We start from the raw sequence: 22287 nt of genomic DNA, 5'->3' as shown, positions 1-22287 counted from the left end.
ACCTATGTCCCTGCTGGGTCATGTGGACTGTACTGGTGTCTCTGTTGAGCCATGTGAACTGCATCCTTGTCTCTGTTGGGTCATGGGGACTGCACCTATGTCTCTGCTGGGCCATGGGGACTATATCTGTGTCTCTCCTGGGTCATGGGGACTGCACCTGTGCCTCTGCTGGGTCATGTGAACTTCACCTGTGTCTCTGCTGGGTCATGGGGACCACACCTGTGTCTCTGCTGGGTCATGCGAACTTCACCTGTGTCTCTGCTGGGTCATGTGAACTTCACCTATGTCTCTGCTGGGTCATAGGGACTATACCTGTGTCTCTGCTGGGTCATGGGGACTACACCTGTGTCTCTGCTGGGCCATGAGGAGTGCACCTTTGTCTCTGCTGGGCCATGGGGACTACACCTGTGTCTCTGCTGGGCCATGTGAATGGCACCTGTGTCCCTGCTGGGACATGTGGACTACACCTGTGTCTCTCCTGACCCATGTGGACTGCACCTATGTCCCTGCTGGGTCATGGGGACTGTACTGGTGTCTCTGTTGAGCCATGTGAACTGCATCCTTTTCTCTGCTGGGTCATGGGGACTGCACCTGTGTCTCTGCTGGGCCATGGAGACTGCACCTATGTCTCTGCTGGGTCATGGGGACTACACCTGTGTCTCTGCTGGGTCATGGGGACTATACCTGTGTCTCTGCTGGGCCATGGGGACCACACCTGTGTCTCTGCTGGGCCATGAGGACTGCACCTATGTCTCTGCTGCACCATGAGACTATATCTGTGTCTCTGTTGGGTCATGGGGACCACACCTGTGTCTCTGCTGGGCCATGGGGACTACACCTGTGTTTCTGCTGCGCCATGAGACTACACCTGTGTCTCTGCTGGGCCATGAGGACTACACCTGTGTTTCTGCTGGGTCATGAGGAGTGCACCTGTGTCTCTGCTGGGTCATGGGGACTACACCTGTGTCTCTGCTGGGTCATGAGGACCACACCTTTGTCTCTGCTGGGCCATCTTTTCTTCCTCTTGAAGAAGTATCTCTCTTCTTGTCTCCTCAGCTTTACGGAGCAGCTCTTGCTTCTGGTACCATGCCTCATCCTTAGCTCTCTGCTCGTCCACTTCAGCCTGCATATTTTCAACTGTCTGCCTTAAGTAGACACAATATTTACTATTAGTAAAATGTAAACACGAAAGTAAAGTAATTTAGCTCAAAACAACTAAGATACAAAATCTAGAACCTGGTGAAAGTCCAATATGTGGTTTTATTTCCAGATATAGGAGAAATTAGGCATCTTTAAAGACATATTATGCCTTCAAATTTGGATTTGATACATGTACTTTATATTTCAAATTGATATCTCATTAAAAACTTTACTTGAAAAAGCTCAGAGGTTAAACTCATGTCTGTTCTTGCAGAGGACCAGGTTTGGCTCTTGGCACCATTTCTAGTGGCTCATAACTACTTGTAACGCCAGACGACCTACCTGTACCCTCCAGCTTCTCTGGGGACCTGCACACACGTAGTGTACACAAGCCCATGCAGGCACACATACATACACATAAATAAGACAATCTAAAGACAAAACCTTTCTTATTTATAACGTCTCATTCTGTGAAGAATGATTATTCCATCATTACCTCTCTCTCAAGAAATCCAGTTCATCGTTCCTTATCCTTTCCCGTTCCTGTGTCTGATAGTCCACAATGAATTTTGGATATTGATTAAATATAGGGTATTGCCCTTTTGTTAGTGCAACAAAAGCATTCAGCATGCTATTTGGATGGATATCAGCAGGCGTGGTCTCCATGAGACGATAAACTTCTCTAATTACAACATTTATGTCCAGGTTATTCCGATGGTGAAAAAAGTACTGCAAGAAAACTTGAAGTTCAAATCAAGGCTTCCCCAGCAAAGCCCACTATTAATCCCCAGAAGCAGCAGTAAAAATGAGGGCCGTGAGATGCAGACACACAGGCTAGGGGCAAGGGAGACAGAGCAACTGACCTAGAGGAAGTTATGGGAAACACTAGCTAAGATGAGGCCTCAGCTATGAAGCCAGAGTTGTGGGGCACAGAGAGGGGAGGGAGACACTCAATGGGGGGGTTGTTACAGAGCTCGGCTGCTTTTTTTTTTTTTTTTTTTTTTTTTTTTTATTCTGTAACAGTTTATGCAAGTCTGGAATTTGCTACAAAGCCCAGACTAGCCTCAAACTTGTGATCCTCCTGCCTTAGCTTTCCTCGTGCTGACTTCACAGGTCACACACCTGGAAGGCCTGCCCTGAGCTTCATGCTGACCTGTGCAACAGAGGGAGTTTGAAGCCTCCCTCTGGGCTACAGGGTCATGACAAAACACTGTCTCAAAAAAACACAAAACTGGCCAAGAACAATGAAACTCTAGAGAACTAGTCTACACACATTTCCAGGCAATCACAGACCAGGGGGCCACTGAAGAGATCATTCAACGAACAAGCAACCAAGTGTTCAATGCTCTTTACAAAGGAAAAAATAAAAAGCAGTTATAACAACCTGCTTGCCCAGAATGTACACAAGGTCAGGGATGTGGTCCAACTTTTTATCTATTGTATTTCTACTACCTAGCACCAATACCCAACACAAGCAGGTTGTCAGCCAAGGAATGCACTCCTCAGTGTAAACAACTGAGACTGGAGAACTTCTTGTGTGGGATTTGTTGTTGACTTATGGTGAGTGATGCGCTGGAACCCAGGGCCTCGTGTGAGCTAGGCAAGCATGCCACCACTGATGACACATGCAGCATTGAGAACCTTCTCTTATGGACGAGTATTTACCTCAAAATCATCCTTAAGAGTACAGTTGAGCAAAGGTGATCTAGAGCAGGTACTGTAGGCCACCACGGTCATCAGGAGGAAGGAAGGGTGATTGGAGAAAATATTATCGAATAACCGGAGCCATTCCTCTCTCGTCAGCACTTCTGAGAACAGTGTTTCAAGGAGAGGCCAGGCATACACCTAAAGCAGACAAGAAATGACGTACACCATTCCAGTATTCTAACTAAGAGTCAAAGCGGTCATTGCCAATTTAAGTTATGCAGCAATTACGTTATTAAAAGCACCACATTAATTTGGACAACACTTCTGCTTCCCCACAGGCTAGAGATTAAACCAGGCCTGACGAACACTAAGCAAGTGCTCTACCACTGAACTACATCCTACTTGGCCTCTCTCTGTAAACTTTCGGGAAGGCAACTTAATAAAGAATGGTAAATGGTTCAAAGTACAGAACGTGAGCAGCAGGACAGCCCAGCCCAGCACAGCTGTTTGCCATCAAGTGGATGGCCTGAGTGTAAGCCCTGCACACAGACCCACAGATGTACACACGCACGCGCACACGCGCACACACACACACACACACACACACACACACACACACGCACACACACACGCACAGGCACACGCACACGCACACTTCCATATGCACATAATAAATTAAAATATTATTCATTGGGGAAACAGTGTTTTACCCATTCCGGAATCAATCTTAGCTCTCAAAATAAGTGTTCCTCTAAAGCCCTTCTATTTCTTACCTGGGAAGTTATATCACGATCTATGAAGTGCTGTAGCAGCTCCTTGTCATGAAATGCCAAAACATTTTCTATCATACTAAGAATATTGATGGGAGGATTAGGAAAGTACTCAAACCAATGTTGACACCAATTGACTGCAGAGGAAAAAAAAATCAGAAAGTCGGTCTTTAAATACCGTTATTATTATAAAGGGATTTGCTACAGTCCCACTATGTGTCCGTCTATACGTATATATTCATATTTCTAGGCTAGTATTAAATTTCTGATCCACCTAATATTGAGATTATAGGCAACTACACTGGGGCTTTTCATCTTTAGTACTGTGGGTCAGACATAGGGCCTCGCACACGCTAGGCACTGTCCTACCCCTAAGCTACATCCCAGCCTATTTACTCATTTGTTTATTTAGTTGTAGGTTTTAAGGCAGGTGCTAAACCTGTGGTCTACCTGCAAGCCTCTGGACTAGCTGGCACCACAGAAATATACCATCAGACCCAGTTAATTCTTTTTTTTTTTCCTTCTCAATATGCTTGTGAATAAAGAAGAGATAATGTAACTTTTTAACTGCTAGAACATGAGGTTCCAACACTCAGTTTGATGGTGGCTCTTCTCACCTCATTTAAACCTTTGCTGGAAATGTCCTCACAGGCATGCCCAGCAGCTTCCCAATAAATTTAAGTCTGGTCAAGTTGACCATAAGGATAAAATACAATACACAGCCTTTCCTAAGAAAATCCCTTTGTTAATCAGAGACAGCAAAACACGAGTCATCAGGAACCAGAAGGTCCAACATGTTCGGGATTAGGAATGGTTTTGGAAGTGTGTGTGTGTGTGTGTGTGTATGCACATAGTTTCATTGACACATTTCCAACCACTGCCCTGCTTAGGAATAAAGAAAACTTGCCAATGTGGTGCTCCATTCCACAGACAGAATCCTAGGTGGAATCCAAGAAAAAGCACATGATGCATTGGCACTAATGCATGCTTCCTGCTGCCGGCCTGCAATGCAGAGTGAGCAGCTGCCTCACGCTTTGCTGCCATGACTCTCCTCCTATGATATACCATGAGCCAGTAAGTCAAATGCCTTTCCTTAGTTACTAAGGTAACTGAAGGGATTTGTCACAGTGATAGGAAAAGCTGGATTCCTCAATGTTAGGATTCCCTATCAGCAACAGAAGCTCCATCAGTAGAGTATTAAATAGTTTACAAGGGCTATTATTTCATTTATTACTGTGCAGTTAGACTTGAGCTAATAATTAAGCCAGAGGTAAATCTGGTAATGATTTCAACTTCTTTAAACTGCTGTTGTTAGAGTGATTCACTTTACAGCGAATGACCAGGAACACACTGTCCTAACCTAGCCTCAGAACTTGGAGTCTCAGTGCCTCGGTCTCATCTGCAGACAGGGGCAGTCATGGCTATAGCATAGGGTAGTGATGAAGGAAAAAGGAGGTAACAAAAGTGAACTCAGGACAATGTGCCATACAAACTGTTCAGTTCTGTGAGCCTCAGAGGAGCATGAGGGCAGCAGACAGCACCTGGGCAAGAATGGCAGGTACCAAATGGCAGGCACTGAACAGCAGGCACCAAATGGCAGGCACTGCTTACTAAGTACTCAGTCCTGCAGCAGTTCCATGAAAAGCAACCAACCCTCGGTAGGTGCAAGATCGAATTCTTTCTGACAGAACCCAGCCCAGGACAATATTGTTCAAAAAAAATAAAAATAAATCTAGATTCCCTAAGCGTAGCAAAGGTGCAGCCATGAAGTACTTACTTATGAGTGTAGCAACAACTTCAAAACAGATGAGCTGATTGTTCTGGAACAATTTTACAAATGGAAATGCCAAGAGTGGAAGATATGGTGTGTCACTGAAGATTGCAGACCAGTGAGCTAATGCAGAGAGGGTTCTGGAAGTAAAAAAAGGAAAGAAAGACCAGAAAGCAACAGCATTATTAAAGTATGTCTGAGTAGGTGACTCAGACTTGGTGGAGACCCTCTCCCACCCTCAGCACACAGCTTGTCTCTTTGGAAGCGCTGGGTATGGCAGCACACACCTTTGATTCCAACAATGGAGAGGCAGAGACAAGCAGATCTCTGGGAGTTCAAGGCCAGCCTGGTCTACACAATGAGGTCTAGGCCAGCTAGGGCTACATAGTGAGACACAGCCCCCCAGCCCCCCAGCCCCCCAACCCAGTCTCCCCTCACCACCAACAAAAGGATTCAACCTCACACAAATGGTGGTGTTACATAAGCACTGCTCTGTGCCTTGAAGTTTCTAATTAATACTTGAAACATCTGCATCAGGATATTAGCACAAATACCTGAATGATGTTTTCTTGGTTCCTGTGAGTGCTTGGTGTTGAGGTATCTCATTTATTGAAATAAGATTCCTATCATTGGGACTCTAGAAGCCTTCTGCTTTTATAAACAATATGGCATAGAGTATCGTGAATACCTATTTTCACATGGGAATACAGAGTTAATGGACACAGAGCTATAATTTCAATAGCCACACAATGTCTATTATATTGCCACTGACATTGTGAAGGAATGTCTGTTTTTTAAGACTCTTAAAAACGTGTTATCAGGGGCTGAAGAGATGGTGCAGTGGTAAAGGACCTGAGGACCTGAGTTCAATTCCCAGCAACCACCGGTAATGGGATCTGATGTCCTCTTCTGGTGTGTCTGAAGACAGAGACAGTGTACTCATATTAAATAAATGTCTTTTTTTAAAAATCTAAAAAAAAAAAAGTTTCTTCAAAAAAAAAAAAAAAAAAGCATTATCAACTTGGTTGTTGACTTGACTGTATCTGGGAACAACTAAAACCCAAGTGGCTAGGAGACCCATTTTTACTCGGAATCTTCTGATCTGGGAAGATCCACCTGTAATGTGAGTCCTACCTTCTGGTGACAGCATATATAAAGGCCACTGGAAAAGGAAGCTTGCTCTGTTTGCTTGCCCTTACGCTTGCTGGCAGGTCCATTCCTTCTCTGGCACTGAAGCCTACTTTCTCAGGATTCTGGAGGATACTGAAGACCAGCTGAGACACCAGCCTCCTGGGCTGAACAACTACTGGATCTCAGACTTTGCATTGGTAGACAGCTATCATCGGACTAGATGGACTACAAGCCTGTAAGCTACTTATTAAATCCATATGCACGTGCATGCACGCACATGGGCACACACACGTGCACACACACGCACCCATGCGCTTATGGAGTCAGAGCCTCTGGAACTGGGATTAGAAGAGGTTGTGAGCTGCCTGACACAGATGCTGGGAACCAAGCTTTGATCCTCTGGAAAAGCAGCAAGTGTTCTTAACCAAGAACTATGTTCTCTTTAAAAAGATTAAAATGAACAATTTTAAGGTACTTTAAATGTCCAAACATATGAAGGTAGAAGGTAGTCACCTACCATGAACTGTTGCCCGTGTCTGACAGAAAGACTCTACCTCCACCACTTTTACTACAGTCTGTTAAAGCATGTCATTTAATATATCATTTAATATATACTAATAGTTAAGTAAACATCTTTAATTAAAAAGAGAAAGCAGGGGAGGGCATGGCAGTGCTGGCAAGATGGCATAGCAGGTAAGTGTGCTTGCCATATAAGCCTGGTGACCTGAGTCCAATTCCGGGGACTCACAGAGTGGAAGGAAAGAAATAACTCTCCACATGTATGCACCACACACACACACACACACACACACACACACACACACTCCGTATGTAAATAAATAAAATTAAAACCAAGCATTTTATATATAGTAATATAATTATAATACTTAAGAATAAACAGGGCTTCTTCAGTACAACCCATAGCCAGGCAAGTCTCAACTTTCTGCAATAGCAGAATTAAGCTAAAAACAATAATTCTCTTTCATTAAATGATAATTTTGAATTAAAATTATAAAACCAGTAATATAAGAATAAATAAGAATTTTATGTCACATATAATGAGTGCTCTGTCTGCCTGGTGCCCTGGAAGGCCAGCAGACTGCCGGACTCCTGGGACTGAGTTACACACGGCGGTGAGCTGCTCCCTAAGGAGCAGTGCTCTTAACCATGCAGCTATCTCCCTAGCGCCTAATGTTGATCGTTTAAATGAAAACAGAGAAAAATAAAACAGGTGTGATGGCTTCTCCTTTTAACCACAGCATGTGGAGGCCCGAAGCAGGAACATGGAGAGTGTGAGGCCAGCTTGGGCTACATGGTAAGTTCCAGGCCACAGTGAGCTAGAGAGTGAGAATCCATCTCAAAGAAAAGAAACTAGAAAAATAGAAATTGAAAAACAAAAGAAAAACATGAAGATTATAAATTGAAGTATTTATATAGAATTATAATTAAAACAGTAACTTTAATTGTAAATGGTATATACAAAATGGCTTTATGAATCAAACTTCCTACATCTTATGAAAACTCTCTTGGCGCCTTAGCAGAGTTCAGGAACTTGTCTTCGGGAAGTGCCCATCCATATACTATGTAGGAAGAAATGTAATGAGAGCATTTCTCTGACCATTTGAATCATCAGACAAATGTCAGCATCTTGCTTTTATTTATTGACAAAGTCAATTCTTGATTTCCTACAAAGACGGGGTGCACAGAAGGAATATGTAGTCTGTTCATCCTCCAAACACAGGCACGTTAGCATTTCAGAGGGATGTGTGAGAATATTCACTTCTGAAGTAATAGATTCCCAGGGCTTTCTGCCAAAGTACTCGCTGTGTTTAACTCTGCAAACTTGAATCCAAGAATCAAAGCAAGGCACGAGGGTATTCCAAAAATATCTGAACGATAGTGTTATTTTATGAAGACTTACTATACACAGCAGGCAAGCAAATTAAATGTAGGGACCAAATGAGTGAAATACGTCTTAACATCTGCTGATATTTCATTGAATTCAAAAGGGCAATAATTTAAATTTTAAGGTGCCTCACATTTTTAAGAGTATGTATAGGCAAAGCTAATTAACTCAGCACCTTTTAAGAGCAGGAGACTGGAAACAATCCAGATGCTCATTAGTAGGGACAGGGCAATGAATCATGCGACGAGCACAGGCAGCTAGACTCAGATGCACACCGCTTCCACACGCTTCAAAATGCTCTCGCCTTAAAGCCGAGTCTGGAGATGTGTGAGATGGCTAAGCAGTTGCATAAGAAAAGCACAAACACACACGTGATTATGTAATGTTTGCCGACAGTATTACCAATGGAGAAACAAGGTAGAGGGAACAGAAGCCAGAACAAACCTTATTTTTCATGGCTTGAACAAACCTTATTTTTCATGAGAGTATAAAACAAAATAAAGTTTAAATTAAACAAAAATTTCAGGGGCTAGCAGACAGCTCAGTGACCCCCGTTCAGACTTCACTGAAGAGGAAACAGTACTGAACCAAAAGCACTGGGAATGAATGGGACAAATTAAGCTAACCGTGCAGTGAATGTGTGCTGTCAGCATAGAAATGGTTACATCATTTAAAAATGATAATTAGGCTAGACATGCTGTGGGTTACAATCTAAGAGAAAAAAAAAAACCTAAAAGCATTTGAACTATTTTCACTAGTCCTAACATGAACTATGGTGATACAAGCCTGCAGAACCCGAGGCAGGCGAGTTATCATGAGTTAACGCAAGCTTGGCTCACATCCCAAGGATGGGGCCAGCTAGAGCTTTATAATAAGAACCCACCTCAAACAGAAAACAAAATACCAACTGACCACTCAAAACAATCATGTGAGATCTAGAGTCCCATTATCAAACAGAATACTGAGTTTATATACACACGGCACCGAGTTAAAAGTCAGGTTAAAGCAGGCTGCAGCTGCACCTCAGGAGGCGAGCACTTCTCTACCATGCCAAAGGGCCTAGGTTTGATCCCAGCAACACACACAGACATGCGCGTCAATGCTGTTATGAATCAAGATCTTTCTGACTCTAAAAGATTCAAATATAAAATTCAAGTTATGCAAAAAAAAATTTAATCCTAAATTTGATAGAAAATATCACTATAAAATCTTTCCTGGCCCTGTCCACTGGAAAAGCATATGTTTAAACCTAAGCTTATAATATATAAACGTATTATTTTGGACACTCTAAGGTATTAATTTACTATTTTGAAAACTGTTAACATTTTTTTAAAAGGTACCACGCATTTAACCTGGCCTTCCTTCACAGGCTGTATATTAGAGGGGCCTGGAAGTTGACAGGAACCTTGTCTTTCTTTCTTTGACTGTGCATACATTTTCATGGGGGTCGGGGGAGGTACATGTGTGTGAGGAGCCCATGTGCCCATATGTGGAGGTCAGAGGGCAATCTCAGCTGTTGCTCCTCAGGTGCCCTTCACTGTGTGAGACAGGGTTTCTTCTTGGTCTGGACCCTCAGCGACTAAGCTAGACTAACTAGCCATAGCGCTCGCAAGGATCTGCTTGTCTCTGAGTCCATCTCACCATCACTGGGACTGCAAAAATGCACACCACAGCCCCCAGATTTTTATTTGTGTTCTAGGGATTGAACTCAGGTCCTCTGGCCTACAAGGCCAGTGCTTTATGAACTGAGCCATTTCCCTGCCCCCAGGAAAATTTTTGTTATAGAAAGTTTCCACCTAATAAGAAATGGCTGAACTAGATTGTCAGTGTCTTGCTAATTTCTGGGAAGCAAAGGATCCAGAGGATAATCATCAATAACCAGTAACACCGCCAAAAGACAGACAACCAGCGATGAACACCCTCTGGACAGAGATATACAAAGCCACCTGTAATGTTACCTGGAGAGCCACCCAAGTGGAGGAAATTAACATCCTGACTCTCATCAGGAGCTCTGCATGAATGGTCAGGTTAGAGGACATTATGGAGAAAAATAGTAAGAGGATAAACCAGCAAAATCCAGACCCTGTAAGGTAATTCCTGGTTCTCCAGCAAATACATTGCCAGGGAAAGAAAGAACCTGTAGATGAAGAGAGTCTCCCGTGGCCTGGTGTGGTGGCACATGCCCAGAACCCCAGCTCTCAGGAGGCAGAGGCAGCAGAGCTGCAGTTCCAGAATAGCCTGGGCTACAAAGGCTCTGTCTCTAAAACACCAAAACAAACACTAAAAATATAAAAATATGGTCTACAGAGCAAGTTCTAGGACAGCCAGGATACAGAGAAACCAGAAACCAAAAAACAAACAAACAACCTGCAACTTGATTGAATCCAGATGTAAACGGGTTTACCATAAACTTTCCCAAGTCACTCAGCAATGGGATGCTGAGTGGATACGTAAGGAGACCAGAATGAGCTTTCTTGATGGTGCAGTCTCGAAGGGAACACATGGACTCCGTGTTAGAGCAAAGGTTCCTAGCCTGGAGGCTTGTGTGTGCATATCAGCATGGTATGTGTACGCACACCTAGGGAGGCAGCAGAGGCTGGTGGAAGAGGGCAAAACTATGAATAAGATGGCCCCCGAGTTGGCAGCTGCTCAAGTGAGTGATAGACACAAGGCTATTCTTTACCGTGTCCAACTTTCATGGACTCTTGCAGTTTTTCATCATGAAAACTTAACTCGGAAAAACAGCCTTGAATTATAGAGACCGGGTGCAATTCCAGATCTGACAAATGTGACCACATCACATTACCAACCTCTGTATACCTTGGTTTCTCTACCTGTAACGTGAATTAAGTACATATTTATTACTTAATAATGAAAGATATTTGTGCTCAGCCTTGCCACACGTCACCTACAAACTCCACACTTGAGAACCGTGTGATCAAGTTACTGGAAAGAAAAAAATCTTACAATGTTTTAAGGAAGTTTACAGTTTCGTGCCAAGTCATCTCCAGAGTCCCGCTCAGGTCTGTGGAGCACTTGGGCCACAGTGGGACACACACGCAGGCTATTTACCAAGTGCCGTCTATGAACCAGACACTGGCATTATAAGTGGCACTGTTTTCAAACACCCCAATAATCTCACGATGTTGGGGTTATTAGCTTCAACCCCATTTCCTGACCAAAAAAAATCAAGGATGGGGGAGGAGAGACACAGCCTTTATCAACTATGAAATGACTGAACAGAGTCCAAACTGGGTCTTCTGTCTTAAAGCCCAAGCTTTCTGATGAGCTAAAAGAGATTACGATTTTCTGGAACACCAGCACAAACTACTATCCATACATGATGAGGGTGTGTTGAAACAAGCAGACGAGGACAGTCAACACCGAGTGAACAATGCCTTGTGAGATGGGGACCCCAAAACCCTGCAGTCCTGGTTCCCACCCCATGCATCGCTGCAGTAAGCTGAGCGTACCTCTGCAATACTCTCAGTAGTTTTCTACTTTTGATGGGGTATTTCTTCTGAAGGTTGAGATAAGCTGCATGAGTCCCTTTGTCCACCAAGCTACTAAATGCAGTATGATTTTCAGGCAGTTGTAGTAAAGAACGCCAAATAAACATTCTGAAATAAAAATTTAATTTTAAATGAAAGAGCTTTTTTGGAGCAAAATTGACTTTTAGAATGAAACAATTTGGAGTTTACCTGTATTTTGTCGGATATTCCCCATAGCCTTTTAATAAGATTTGTAAGCGATTTTTATTTAATCCTTCTGACAATTCATTCTATAAAAAGATTATATCAGTAAGTGACAGTTATGCAACTGAAAACAGAGTAATCTAGTCCACGGTAGCTTCCAGACTTTAGAACACAACACGTAAGACAGGCAGGGTGGCACTTGCTTGAGTCTTAGCACTCAGAGGATGATGCTTTTGAAGCCAGACAGTGCTGCAGGAAAGATCCTGGTCAAACAACAGAGAGAACTGAACACAACACAGTAGGAAATACTGTGTGCCTGGACTCCGTGGCAGACATGCTCCCTCTTTCCTACCCTCAAGTACAGACAAAACACAGGATGTGACATTCACTCCATATTACCTCCTGACAAAGCCCCAGCATGACAACACCCAGCACAGCACAATGCGATGTCATCCTCACTAAGCTGTAATCTGCTTTATCCATTCTTTCATACACAGAAGTCTTATTGCTTAAATGCTTATAGAAGACATTATTAAAATAAATGTGAAAAGTACCAAGTGTTGCTGAGGATATGGAATAACTAGAACTCTCTCCTGCTGTTAGGAATATGAATTACGTCAGCAACTCAGGAAACTGACAGTATCCAGTAAACAAACCTATGGTACCAAGAGCTAAGGTGTGTGCCAGAACACAACTTAGTATACATGTGCACTTCAGATTTCAATCCCCAACACTCACTCTTCCCGGCAAAGAGCGCATTATGACTGGGGCAAAAGGCAATGCCTAGAGGGAAGAGTAACATCCCACTCTTTCACGTGGCTGCTGGTAGCATGGGTAGATTAAGTTTGAAAATTCACTGTGTACTTCACTTGTGTATTTTACTGTCAATAAATAAGTTCCCTGAAGATACTGTAACATTTCTATGAATATTTATATTTTTTCTATTTCAAAATAATATATATGCTTTGCAGATAAAAAATTCAAAAAGAACAGAAAACCATCTTAGAAAAGAACATGGGGCAATGAGATGGCTCAGTGTTTTGGTGAAAGTGCTTACCGTGTGAGCTGGTGACCTGAGAGTGACCCCTGGAGCCCAAAGTGGAAAGAGAGAACTGACTTGAAAGTTGTCACCTCATCTCAAAAAGTTAAACACACACAAACACACTCACACACATGCACATACACACAAACATGCATACATGTATATATACACACGTATATACACATAAACACACAGACACATATACACATATAGCACACACATACATGCATACACATAGACAGACATATACACATACACCTATCACACACACACACACACACACACACACACACACACACTGCACTCTTGTATACACTTATTTTAGAAAACAGAATCTTTTGAACTCTTTGCCTCAAGGCACTTGTGCTATTGGCCGCCCTCAAGGAGTTCCTGTTTCCCTTCACAACCTCCTGAAGCATCACTGTCCAGCAGAAATGCAACAGGAGTCACAACTGGAACTTAAAACTCTCTAACAAGTACATTAACAAAAGTAGAGAGAAACAGGGAAAAGTCACTTTCATAATTTTTTAACTCAACATAATCAAAAAAGTCACTTTAATATATAATCAACATGAAATGGTCAATTAATAAAATAATTTATATTCTGGGTTCTCCTACTTTCTTGCTGCACATGTTTTACACTTCAATACCCTTTAAAACATTTACTTAGTATGTGCAATGTGAATGTGTGTGTACATTCCACAACACATGTGAAGATTAATGGACAATTTTTTTGACAGTTGATTCCTCTCTGTCTATTATGTGGGCTCCAAGGATAGGACTCAGGTTGTGAGAGTGTGTTGTGTTGTGTTGTGGTTTGAGACACCGCGTCACTCTGTAACCCAGGCTGACCCCAAACTCACAATCCTGCCTCTACTTCCTAAGTGCTGGGACTACAGGTGTGAGCCACCTTGGCCAGGCTATGATAGCCTTGATCCACACACACACCTCAGTCCAGATCCCCACACTTCAGTATCATGGGCCATGCCCAGCACAGCCGTCACACAATCCAGAGCCAGCCTCAGCCAGCCAGAGCTCAAGTGTACAATATGCTTACCTCCTTGTTGTCTAAGTTCCCGGTCAGGTCTTGCTGTAGGACTCTGGTTTGGATTTTGCTGTCTGTATACCTTGCTGGCCGCTGTACTCTTTGTGACATTATTTTCATCTTAAGATTGCGGGAACTCCCTGTATTATTAGGCAAATCTTCAATCACCTTAACTAGAGGAGGAGGAGGCTGAAAGAGGAGGAAAGAGGTGTATTCATGAACCTGCATGTATCTCCCAGAGGTGGTATCTCAGAAAGTATGTGGAGTTTAATTTGTACAGTTAGTTTTTAATTATACAGATAGTTTTTTCTACAGTTAGTTTTTATGCATAAAGTCTAAGTTAAAATGTCTAAGAGTACTTTAGAATGCTTATTGATGAATAAACCACAGCATATGTCTGTCAAAGTCCTTTAAAGAATAAATATATATGATCAACAGCAGTAAGTAGAATTTGTTCCCAAAAGGTGGCTCAAATTATATGTCAGCAAATCACTCTGCACTTCCACAATGAAGTTAGCACACGACGACCCACACAGAAGGCATGGCTGGACAGATGGACCAGGAGAATGCTGAGAAAAGCATCCTCACAGCCCCAGTGCAGATCCTCGAGGGTGTATGGGGTCCCCTGTGCTGTGTGAGGTCAAGGGCTGTGGTCTGCATGGGGAGGTTAGACAGTCTGCTTTAGAGACAACTCAGGCAACACCATGTACAACCCAAGAGCTCATTTTTAGGGAGCTATCAAACAGGAAAAATCTAACAGGCAGCTTACTTGGACAGAAATGATTCAGGAGAACATTTTCTTCACAAATGACACTTCTTTTGAAATCAAACGATCTTCCTTATTCAAAGGAAAGAAACAAATAAGGACATGGGCTGAGTTCTGAAGATGAGGTATAGTGCTCACTTCCATGATTTAATTCTTCATCTTATGATGGAATCAAATGATCTGAGCAGGTTACACCAGCCTTTAATATTGCTGAACGGCCATTCTTTAATTTAAAAATATTTATTTTTTATTTTATATGCGTTAGTTTTGCCTGCATGTATGTTAGTCTAAGGGCATTGGATCCCTTAGAGCTGGAGTTACACAGGCAGTTGTGAGCCGCCATGTGGGTGCTGAGAATTGAACCTGGGTCCTCTGGAAGAACAACCAGTGTTCTTGACTGTTGTGCCTTCTCTCTAGTCCCTTATTCTTTAATTTAAATCCATTCTTCTAAATTTTTGTTAAAGCCCATAAGGTTTTTTCCCCTGCTGGGGCTTTTTCCTTAGCTTTGAGCACAGTCTTTCCAAGGCTCAAGCCCCAGATGTCGCTGGATTCAATGTTACCTCTATAATAAATATATAAAAATTCACTGACTTCATTAGAACATCATCAAATGACAAGAAAATAGTGAAACTGAGAAGAAAAAGGCATAGAAGGACTGAGGTTGATGCAGGAAACATAGATATTTATGCAGTTGCAACAACCACAGAGACACTGGATGGTGTGCCCTAATAGTAAAAGATGATTATTACACCTGGGGAGCTGGCCCCCCTTCCCTGTGGCCTTGGCGTGCTCGTCTCACTCTGCACAGTCGTTCAGCTCCTTCCCATCTCCTTCAGCGTGTTCTCAGCTGTACAGAGTCACATGGGAACACTGAAGATGCTCGGCAGGAGCACGTAATACATGGTGATGTAAAAACAGCACATACCTAGTGTTCCAACCAGAGAAAATGTAATGACGGTGGCATCTACATTGCATATTGTATGTAGATCATATATAGGAACAACAGAGTATAATCCCATATTGTAAAAAATACTTACAAATACACACATACACAAACACATATATTAGATGAGTCTTGTCATTTGAGGTATATAATTATATAGAATTATCTCAAGTACTGAGTTAGTAGATGATGGATAGATTCATGATAACTGACAAATAAGATAAACAGATAGTAACAGAAAAAAGATGATGGATAGATATATGATAGATAATTGATAGGTGATAGATTGATAGTTGATAGGCAGATGATGGGTGGATGGTAGATAATGTTTCTAATATCTAGTTTCAAATGTAAGAAAGCCTATGATTTAGCAGTGACTTGATTAGAAAAGAAAAGAAAAAAAAAGAGCGAGAGAAAAAAAGAAAAAAACAGACACAGAGCTCCCAGGCTTGTAACCTAGATGAGAACAAAGCAGACCAGAAAGGAAGAGATGAAAGTAAAGGCCTCTCTTGGGAAAGAGGTCACGGGTGACAGTGAATGGATGGGCACCAGACTGAGAAGTCAGATCTGGAGACGCAGCTCTTAAAGAGCCAGGGAACATACCCAGGACAGATGTGTCCCAATGACGTTAGAAGGTAGCACAGAGGAAATACTTCATTGTTGGCAATACAATATCACAGTGCAAAGAGCAGATTCAGTTACTTGATGACATACCTTATTTATTTCTTGTGTTAAAGCCTGAACTGAATATACATTGAGACTTCCATTTTCCATAATAGATGCTATGTATCGACCGTGTGGGCTAATTACTGATGAGCTAATTCCTTCTTCAACAGTCCCAATTTCAAAGAGAAGTTTACAAGTCTGTATGTTGATAAACCTCATAATCCCATCTTGACTTAGCACACCAAGAACCTGAAGAGACAGAAAGGGTAGGGCCTTAACATTTGAAAGCTAAAGCCTGAAAGTCTATATACATAGAACATGGTATATATGTGCATATTTCTATGATGTAAATATATTCTAAAAGTAAAATATTCATTTTATATAATTTTTAAGAGGGCAGCTCAATTTCCAGTGCACCATTACACATTTTAAGATCACCAATGATGGCTCGTGTGGATGTGTCTTTAGGCCCAGACATGTCTGGCTCTGACTTCACAGGATGGAAAGCACACTGGGGAACTATGGAAGCCCTTGGCTTTGCCAGGAAGGCTTCTTCCCCTGAGACACAGGGATCAGTTGCTGACCCTCTCACCTCCCCATTGGCTGTCAGAGGCAGGGAAGAGGTGCATGCGCTCTTGGTAAAGCTCCCCACTCTCTGCCTATGTTCAGTGGTTCTAACTGATGTTTGGAGAGTGGACTAAGATTACGGGTTGTATACTGGATTATGGTAGGTGAGTTAGGTGGGAAGCTATTCTTTGAAGGGGAAAAATCATGTAATTTGAAAAATTAAAAACATAAAGTGTGGGGAGCCGACAGAAGGCGGCTATCATCCTTGCAGCCATCTTGAGCCATATACCCTGACAAGAGACTTGATTACAATAGCCTACAACAGCTAAGCACACTCTGATAACATCTTGTTTTGGATACCCAGGATTTTCCCTTGGGTGTGTGAGACTTAAAGGTGTGTGACTTAAGGGCGTGACTTAGAGATCAGATTTAGAGATAAGACCTAAGGGTGTGACTTAAGGGCGTGGCTTAAAAGTGATACATATAAAAAAAAGGCAGACAGAAGAAATTATGAGGTAGAAGACACTTGGACTAGAGAACACAGAAGAAATGATTATTAGGTATTAGGCACTTGGCACTTGGAGGAAGAACTTGGAATTAGACACTAGGCATTAGACATTAGACATTAGACACTTGTACTGGGAAAGAGACTAGCAACTGGGACTAGGATTAGGTGCTAGGAACTAGGGACTTGGAACTAGGGACTTGGAGAGAAGAGAGACTGAAGAATAAACAGGATTGAATCACACTCTGTCTGGTCTCCATTCTTTGTGTCAGTCCTCACTCTCTCACTTGCTGAACCCCGACCCGAGGACCAGAGCAGCTTGGGGCAGTACGGGCTCTAACAACTTAGCCACCAAGGCTTTTGGCAGTGCGGGTTCCAACATTGATAGAGCAGTCCCCGACATTTTGGCCCCCGAACGTGGGGCAGCTCGGGCTGTAACAATAAAGTGACAACACTAAATGAATAAGCCCTCTCTGCTGCCTAGGGTTAGGGGCCAATGGCTGCAAGTATAACTTCATGTGGCTCTTTGACATTCCACTGTAGGGTTGTTTTACATAAGGTAGTCTGGCAGTGTCCAGAGAAAAAGTGTGCTGTTTGAATGGCTGGCTGGTGGTGCACAGCTGTCCACATGTGCAGGAGGCTATCTTGAGGGCAATGTGCAAGGATCCTGTTCCATATGCCTTCATGAAACTACCTCAACTCTGGGATTCTTATCCTACAAATAGGATATGAAAAATTACATTTGCAAAAAATCTAGTCATCCTGTGAGGCATTATTTATAACAGAAAAGGGCTAAGAATAGATTAAGTGTCCAATAACAGAGGGCTAGTTTAAAGGGAAATATGGAATTCTATAAAGCCATGAACAAGAAAGACATTTTGTACTGATGATAATTACAGAATAATTTCCAAATTAAGGAAAAAGGTGTAAGGCTGTTTTTATAGAGAAAACATATTATATGTAACAACAGTAGTTATGGAAGGAGTGAATACCCAGATACCAGGAGACAGGATGAAGCTTACCACCGATGCCCATTTGTAAGTTTTGCATTTCCAACCATAAGACCACATCAACAATTTAGAAATCTTAAATAAGACGACAAATACCAACGTTTCTACATACTGCATGTGTGTGTATGTATGCAACCACATGAAACGTGCTGAATTTAACTTTGAAATTCATCACTACGACTGTCAATGTAAAACAAAGTTAAACAATTGTCAGTAATATTAAATAAATAACGTAAGATTTTGAATTCTTTTTTCAACTTTAGATTCTTCACAAAAATAAACTACTCAGTTTTAGATTTGAGTCAGTCGTGCCGTCGGTTACGTTGAATGCTGATGAAGACAGAGCTGGGATGGGGGTGAGGCAGGGGTACCACAGGGCACCGGAGGGAGCCTGTGTGGACGGGAATGGCTAACACTTTCAGAGGATAAGGATTACTGCAGAAGAGAAATGCATGAACAACAGAGCCAGCACAGGCTGGGAAGTGGGAGCTTGCTCTGCCTGTTACTAACCTGATTGGAACCTGCATCAAAGCTGTCAGGTAGGAATTCCAGATGGCGAACAGCTCGCACCTTCGTGGGCATCTGAATGATTCTGAAGAGCTGTGTGGCCTCCAAGCACCACAGATGCAGGTGACTGGATTTGCCTCCAGCAGCCAAAATTCGGCCATCTCTACATTTAAAAAGCAAAACCAAACAGTGAGGGGGCGAGACCAGCTGAGGTGTTATGCTGCAGAGCTTCCTGCGGGGTAACCCCCTCCAGTCACCGACCAAAGGTGCCTCTGGCTACGTGCAGCTATGAACTATGGAGTCGTGGCAACCTACTGAGGAAGGGAAGGAAGGCTACATGTGGCCAGTGGATAAGCAGGTGGCTCAGGCTTACTGAAGAACTACAAGTTTTACCTACTGCATTAAAGCACCAGCTTCAGTTTGAGGTTGACTTGTTGGGTGAGTTATTAGAGGCTGAGGATCATGTATATTTTAAATATATTTTTAGGATTTATTTATTAGGCAGGTGGTGGTGGCACCTACCTTTAATCCTAGCACTTGGGAGGCAGAAACAGGAGGATCTCTGTGAATTTGAGCACAGCCTGGTCTATATAGTAAGTTCTAGAAAAGCTACACACACACACACACACACACACACACACACACACACACTCCTTTTTTTTAATTTGAAAATTATTCTGTAATTATTAGTAGCATAAAATATCTTTCTCTTCCATGGCTTTACACTATTTCTTTTATATATATGCCTGCATGTTTTATGTGTACCATATGTAACCCTTGGAGGCCAGACCCCCTGCACCTAGAGTTCTGGGTGGGTTTGAATCACTATGTGGGTGCTGGGCACCTATGTCCTTTGCAGGAACAAAGCGAATGAATGAATAAATTTGATGTTAGCTAGTGAGAAATTCTGTACAGCTGTAAACAGAAGTCACAAACGCTGAAAGGAAGATGTGCCCCTGGACGACACGACCAGACCAACTCTAGAAAACAGAGAAATTCCACCTCTGCCAGTAAAAGTACTGTGGAAGGAATGCGACTCTTGATAGGAGAAGAAAGAACCAGTCAAGTATGCCTGGAGCAGAGGGGAGGAAGTCGACCATGGAGAGGGAAGCCTGCGGCAGGTGACAGCCTAGGCTACAAGCAAGGCAGGGTATGGGATCCACTCTGAGTGCCGGGAAGTTCAAAGGGAATGACGCAGGAAAGCGCTCTGAGCCAGCGTGCTCGAGTGCAGGCGGCAGTTGACTGGTTTGGCAGAGATGCATTTAGAAAGTAGGAATAAAAAGAGACCAAAAGGGGATATCAGTGTCTGAGAGAGTCTGGGGCGGCCTGGTCAGGTGAGGAGTTATGCCAGGGATCAAAATAGCATCAATAGTTCAATATACGGCTTAGTAGAGTTGGTGAGATTTCCTAAGTCCTCAGGAGGAAAGTGTGTGTGTGTGTGTGTGTGTGTGTGTGTGTGTGTGTGTGTGTGGAGAGAGAGGGAGGGAGAGGAGAGGAGAGGAGAGGAGAGAGGGAGAGAGATCGAGAGAGATCGAGAGAGATCGAGAGAGATCGAGAGAGAGAGAGAGAGAGAGAGAGAGAGAGAGAGAGAGAGATAGAGATATCGGTCCACTTCCTAGTCTTCTCAGCAGGCTGGGAAGGTTTATAAAGAATGAGCAGCCCAATCCCCAGCCCCTGGCATGTAGGGTTTCAAGTCTTCACTCCCTCTTTAGAGAAACAGCTGACTGTAGGCTTGGAACAATCTGGAACACTTAGTTAGGACAGACTAAGTGTTTGGAAATGAGAGGACCTGGCATAAGTTTAAAACTCCTAACTACTGTGGCTTGAAATTTCCCAACTACATCCAGGAGTTTGAAAAGATTAATGAAAAAAAAAATGAGTTCAATGACATCTTTGGAAGATGCCAATAAACCAGCCTATTACTTTAAAAACTGCTTTTAGAAAGAAAAAAAAAAAAAAAAAAAGAAGAAGCACTAGGGAGACTAAGGCAGGAGGATTGCCATGAGTTTGAGGTATGTCTGTGCTAGAGTAAGATCCTATCTCACAAACAAATACAAATAAACAAAATCCCAAAATAACAGCAAAAACAAGTAAGGAAAGGAAGGGCGGGGGATCAAGCTCCAATTTGCCCGTGCACCATTTTCTATAAACTATGTCAAAGCAAGCGAAGCACTGATGCGAACGCTTGCTCTTACAGTTCCTAACTTGTAAGTGAACGGCTAGAGAATCAGAAGTGAAGGAACAACAGAAAAGGAAAAGTTAGTGAGGGGCATTACAGAGCTAAAGCTACTAATAAGCCAAGCGTGCAGAGCTAGAAAGGCTAAGGACCCAAGAAAGGACAACAGAATTGCCGGGACACGACTGTTCTATCACACACTGTGCTGGAGTACGTGCTGATTACAACTCCATCCTAGTCCCAAGAGACAGAGGCCTACATGCTCCTGAGGGAAGCATGTTGGTACAGGTGCATGTGGAGGCTGGGAGACAACCGCGGACTGTGCTTCTGCAGGTACCATCCCCTCTGCCTGCCTGCCTGCCTGCCTCTGTGTGTGTCTCTCTCTCTCAACAGGGGCTTTCCAGGGCCTGGAGCCCTACAGACCCATTGACCAGCATGTTCCCAGTGCACCTAGCTTTTTAAAAAACCAACCAACCAGCCAATAAAACAAACATGGTTCTATGGATTAAATTCAAGCCTCCGAGTCCTTGCACATGTTTATTAATGTATCAAGCCCCTCTACAAGAAAAAAAAATGAGACACAGCACCAAATGAGACGTGTACAACCTGTTGTGTCCTGATCAGAGCACAGCAGTCATTAGATCCATAACTGGACAAATCACGGATGTCTCAGCAATGGCTATATGACAATATTAAGGAGCACCTGTTAACTTGTAAAAATTTGATAATAATAGGGCACTTATGTTCCCCAAAAGTAGCCCTTAACTTTCAGAAATATACTCTGAAATAATTACCAATAAAATGATACATGTAAGCTTTGCTCCTAAACAATACAGCAGAGAAATAGTTGGAGACAAAAATAGGATCAGACAACTGTTACAGCCGATGAGTCCTTAGAGTTCCTGTATGTCTCCATTTTTCTGTATACTTAAAAGTTTTCACAATAAAGTAAGAATAAAGTCCAAGTAAAACAGTCTGCAGATCACGTCTAAAGCTAAAG

At 42.7% G+C, this 22287-nt stretch overlaps 1 protein-coding gene across 6 annotated transcripts in view; it reads right to left on the bottom strand.

Moving 5' to 3' along the window:
- Tbc1d31 (TBC1 domain family member 31) overlaps positions 1-22287 on the bottom strand; it is a 56448-nt gene that overhangs the window by 16421 nt on the left and 17740 nt on the right. For all 6 annotated transcript variants that reach the window (XM_076911366.1, XM_034516939.2, XM_076911365.1 and 3 more), the window contains 10 exons: positions 19115-19274; positions 16571-16771; positions 14160-14336; positions 12067-12146; positions 11839-11985; positions 5335-5468; positions 3561-3694; positions 2806-2985; positions 1637-1869; positions 993-1145 (listed from right to left, as the gene is read on the bottom strand). In XM_076911366.1, coding sequence (XP_076767481.1) covers positions 993-1145; positions 1637-1869; positions 2806-2985; positions 3561-3694; positions 5335-5468; positions 11839-11985; positions 12067-12146; positions 14160-14336; positions 16571-16771; positions 19115-19274 — 1599 coding nt within the window. The remainder of the gene's footprint in view (positions 1-992; positions 1146-1636; positions 1870-2805; positions 2986-3560; positions 3695-5334; positions 5469-11838; positions 11986-12066; positions 12147-14159; positions 14337-16570; positions 16772-19114; positions 19275-22287) is intronic.

The sequence above is a fragment of the Arvicanthis niloticus genome, chromosome 13 (assembly GCF_011762505.2).
Source record: "Arvicanthis niloticus isolate mArvNil1 chromosome 13, mArvNil1.pat.X, whole genome shotgun sequence".
NCBI classification, from domain to species: Eukaryota; Metazoa; Chordata; class Mammalia; order Rodentia; family Muridae; genus Arvicanthis; species Arvicanthis niloticus.
This window is presented reverse-complemented; position numbering and strand designations above follow the sequence as displayed.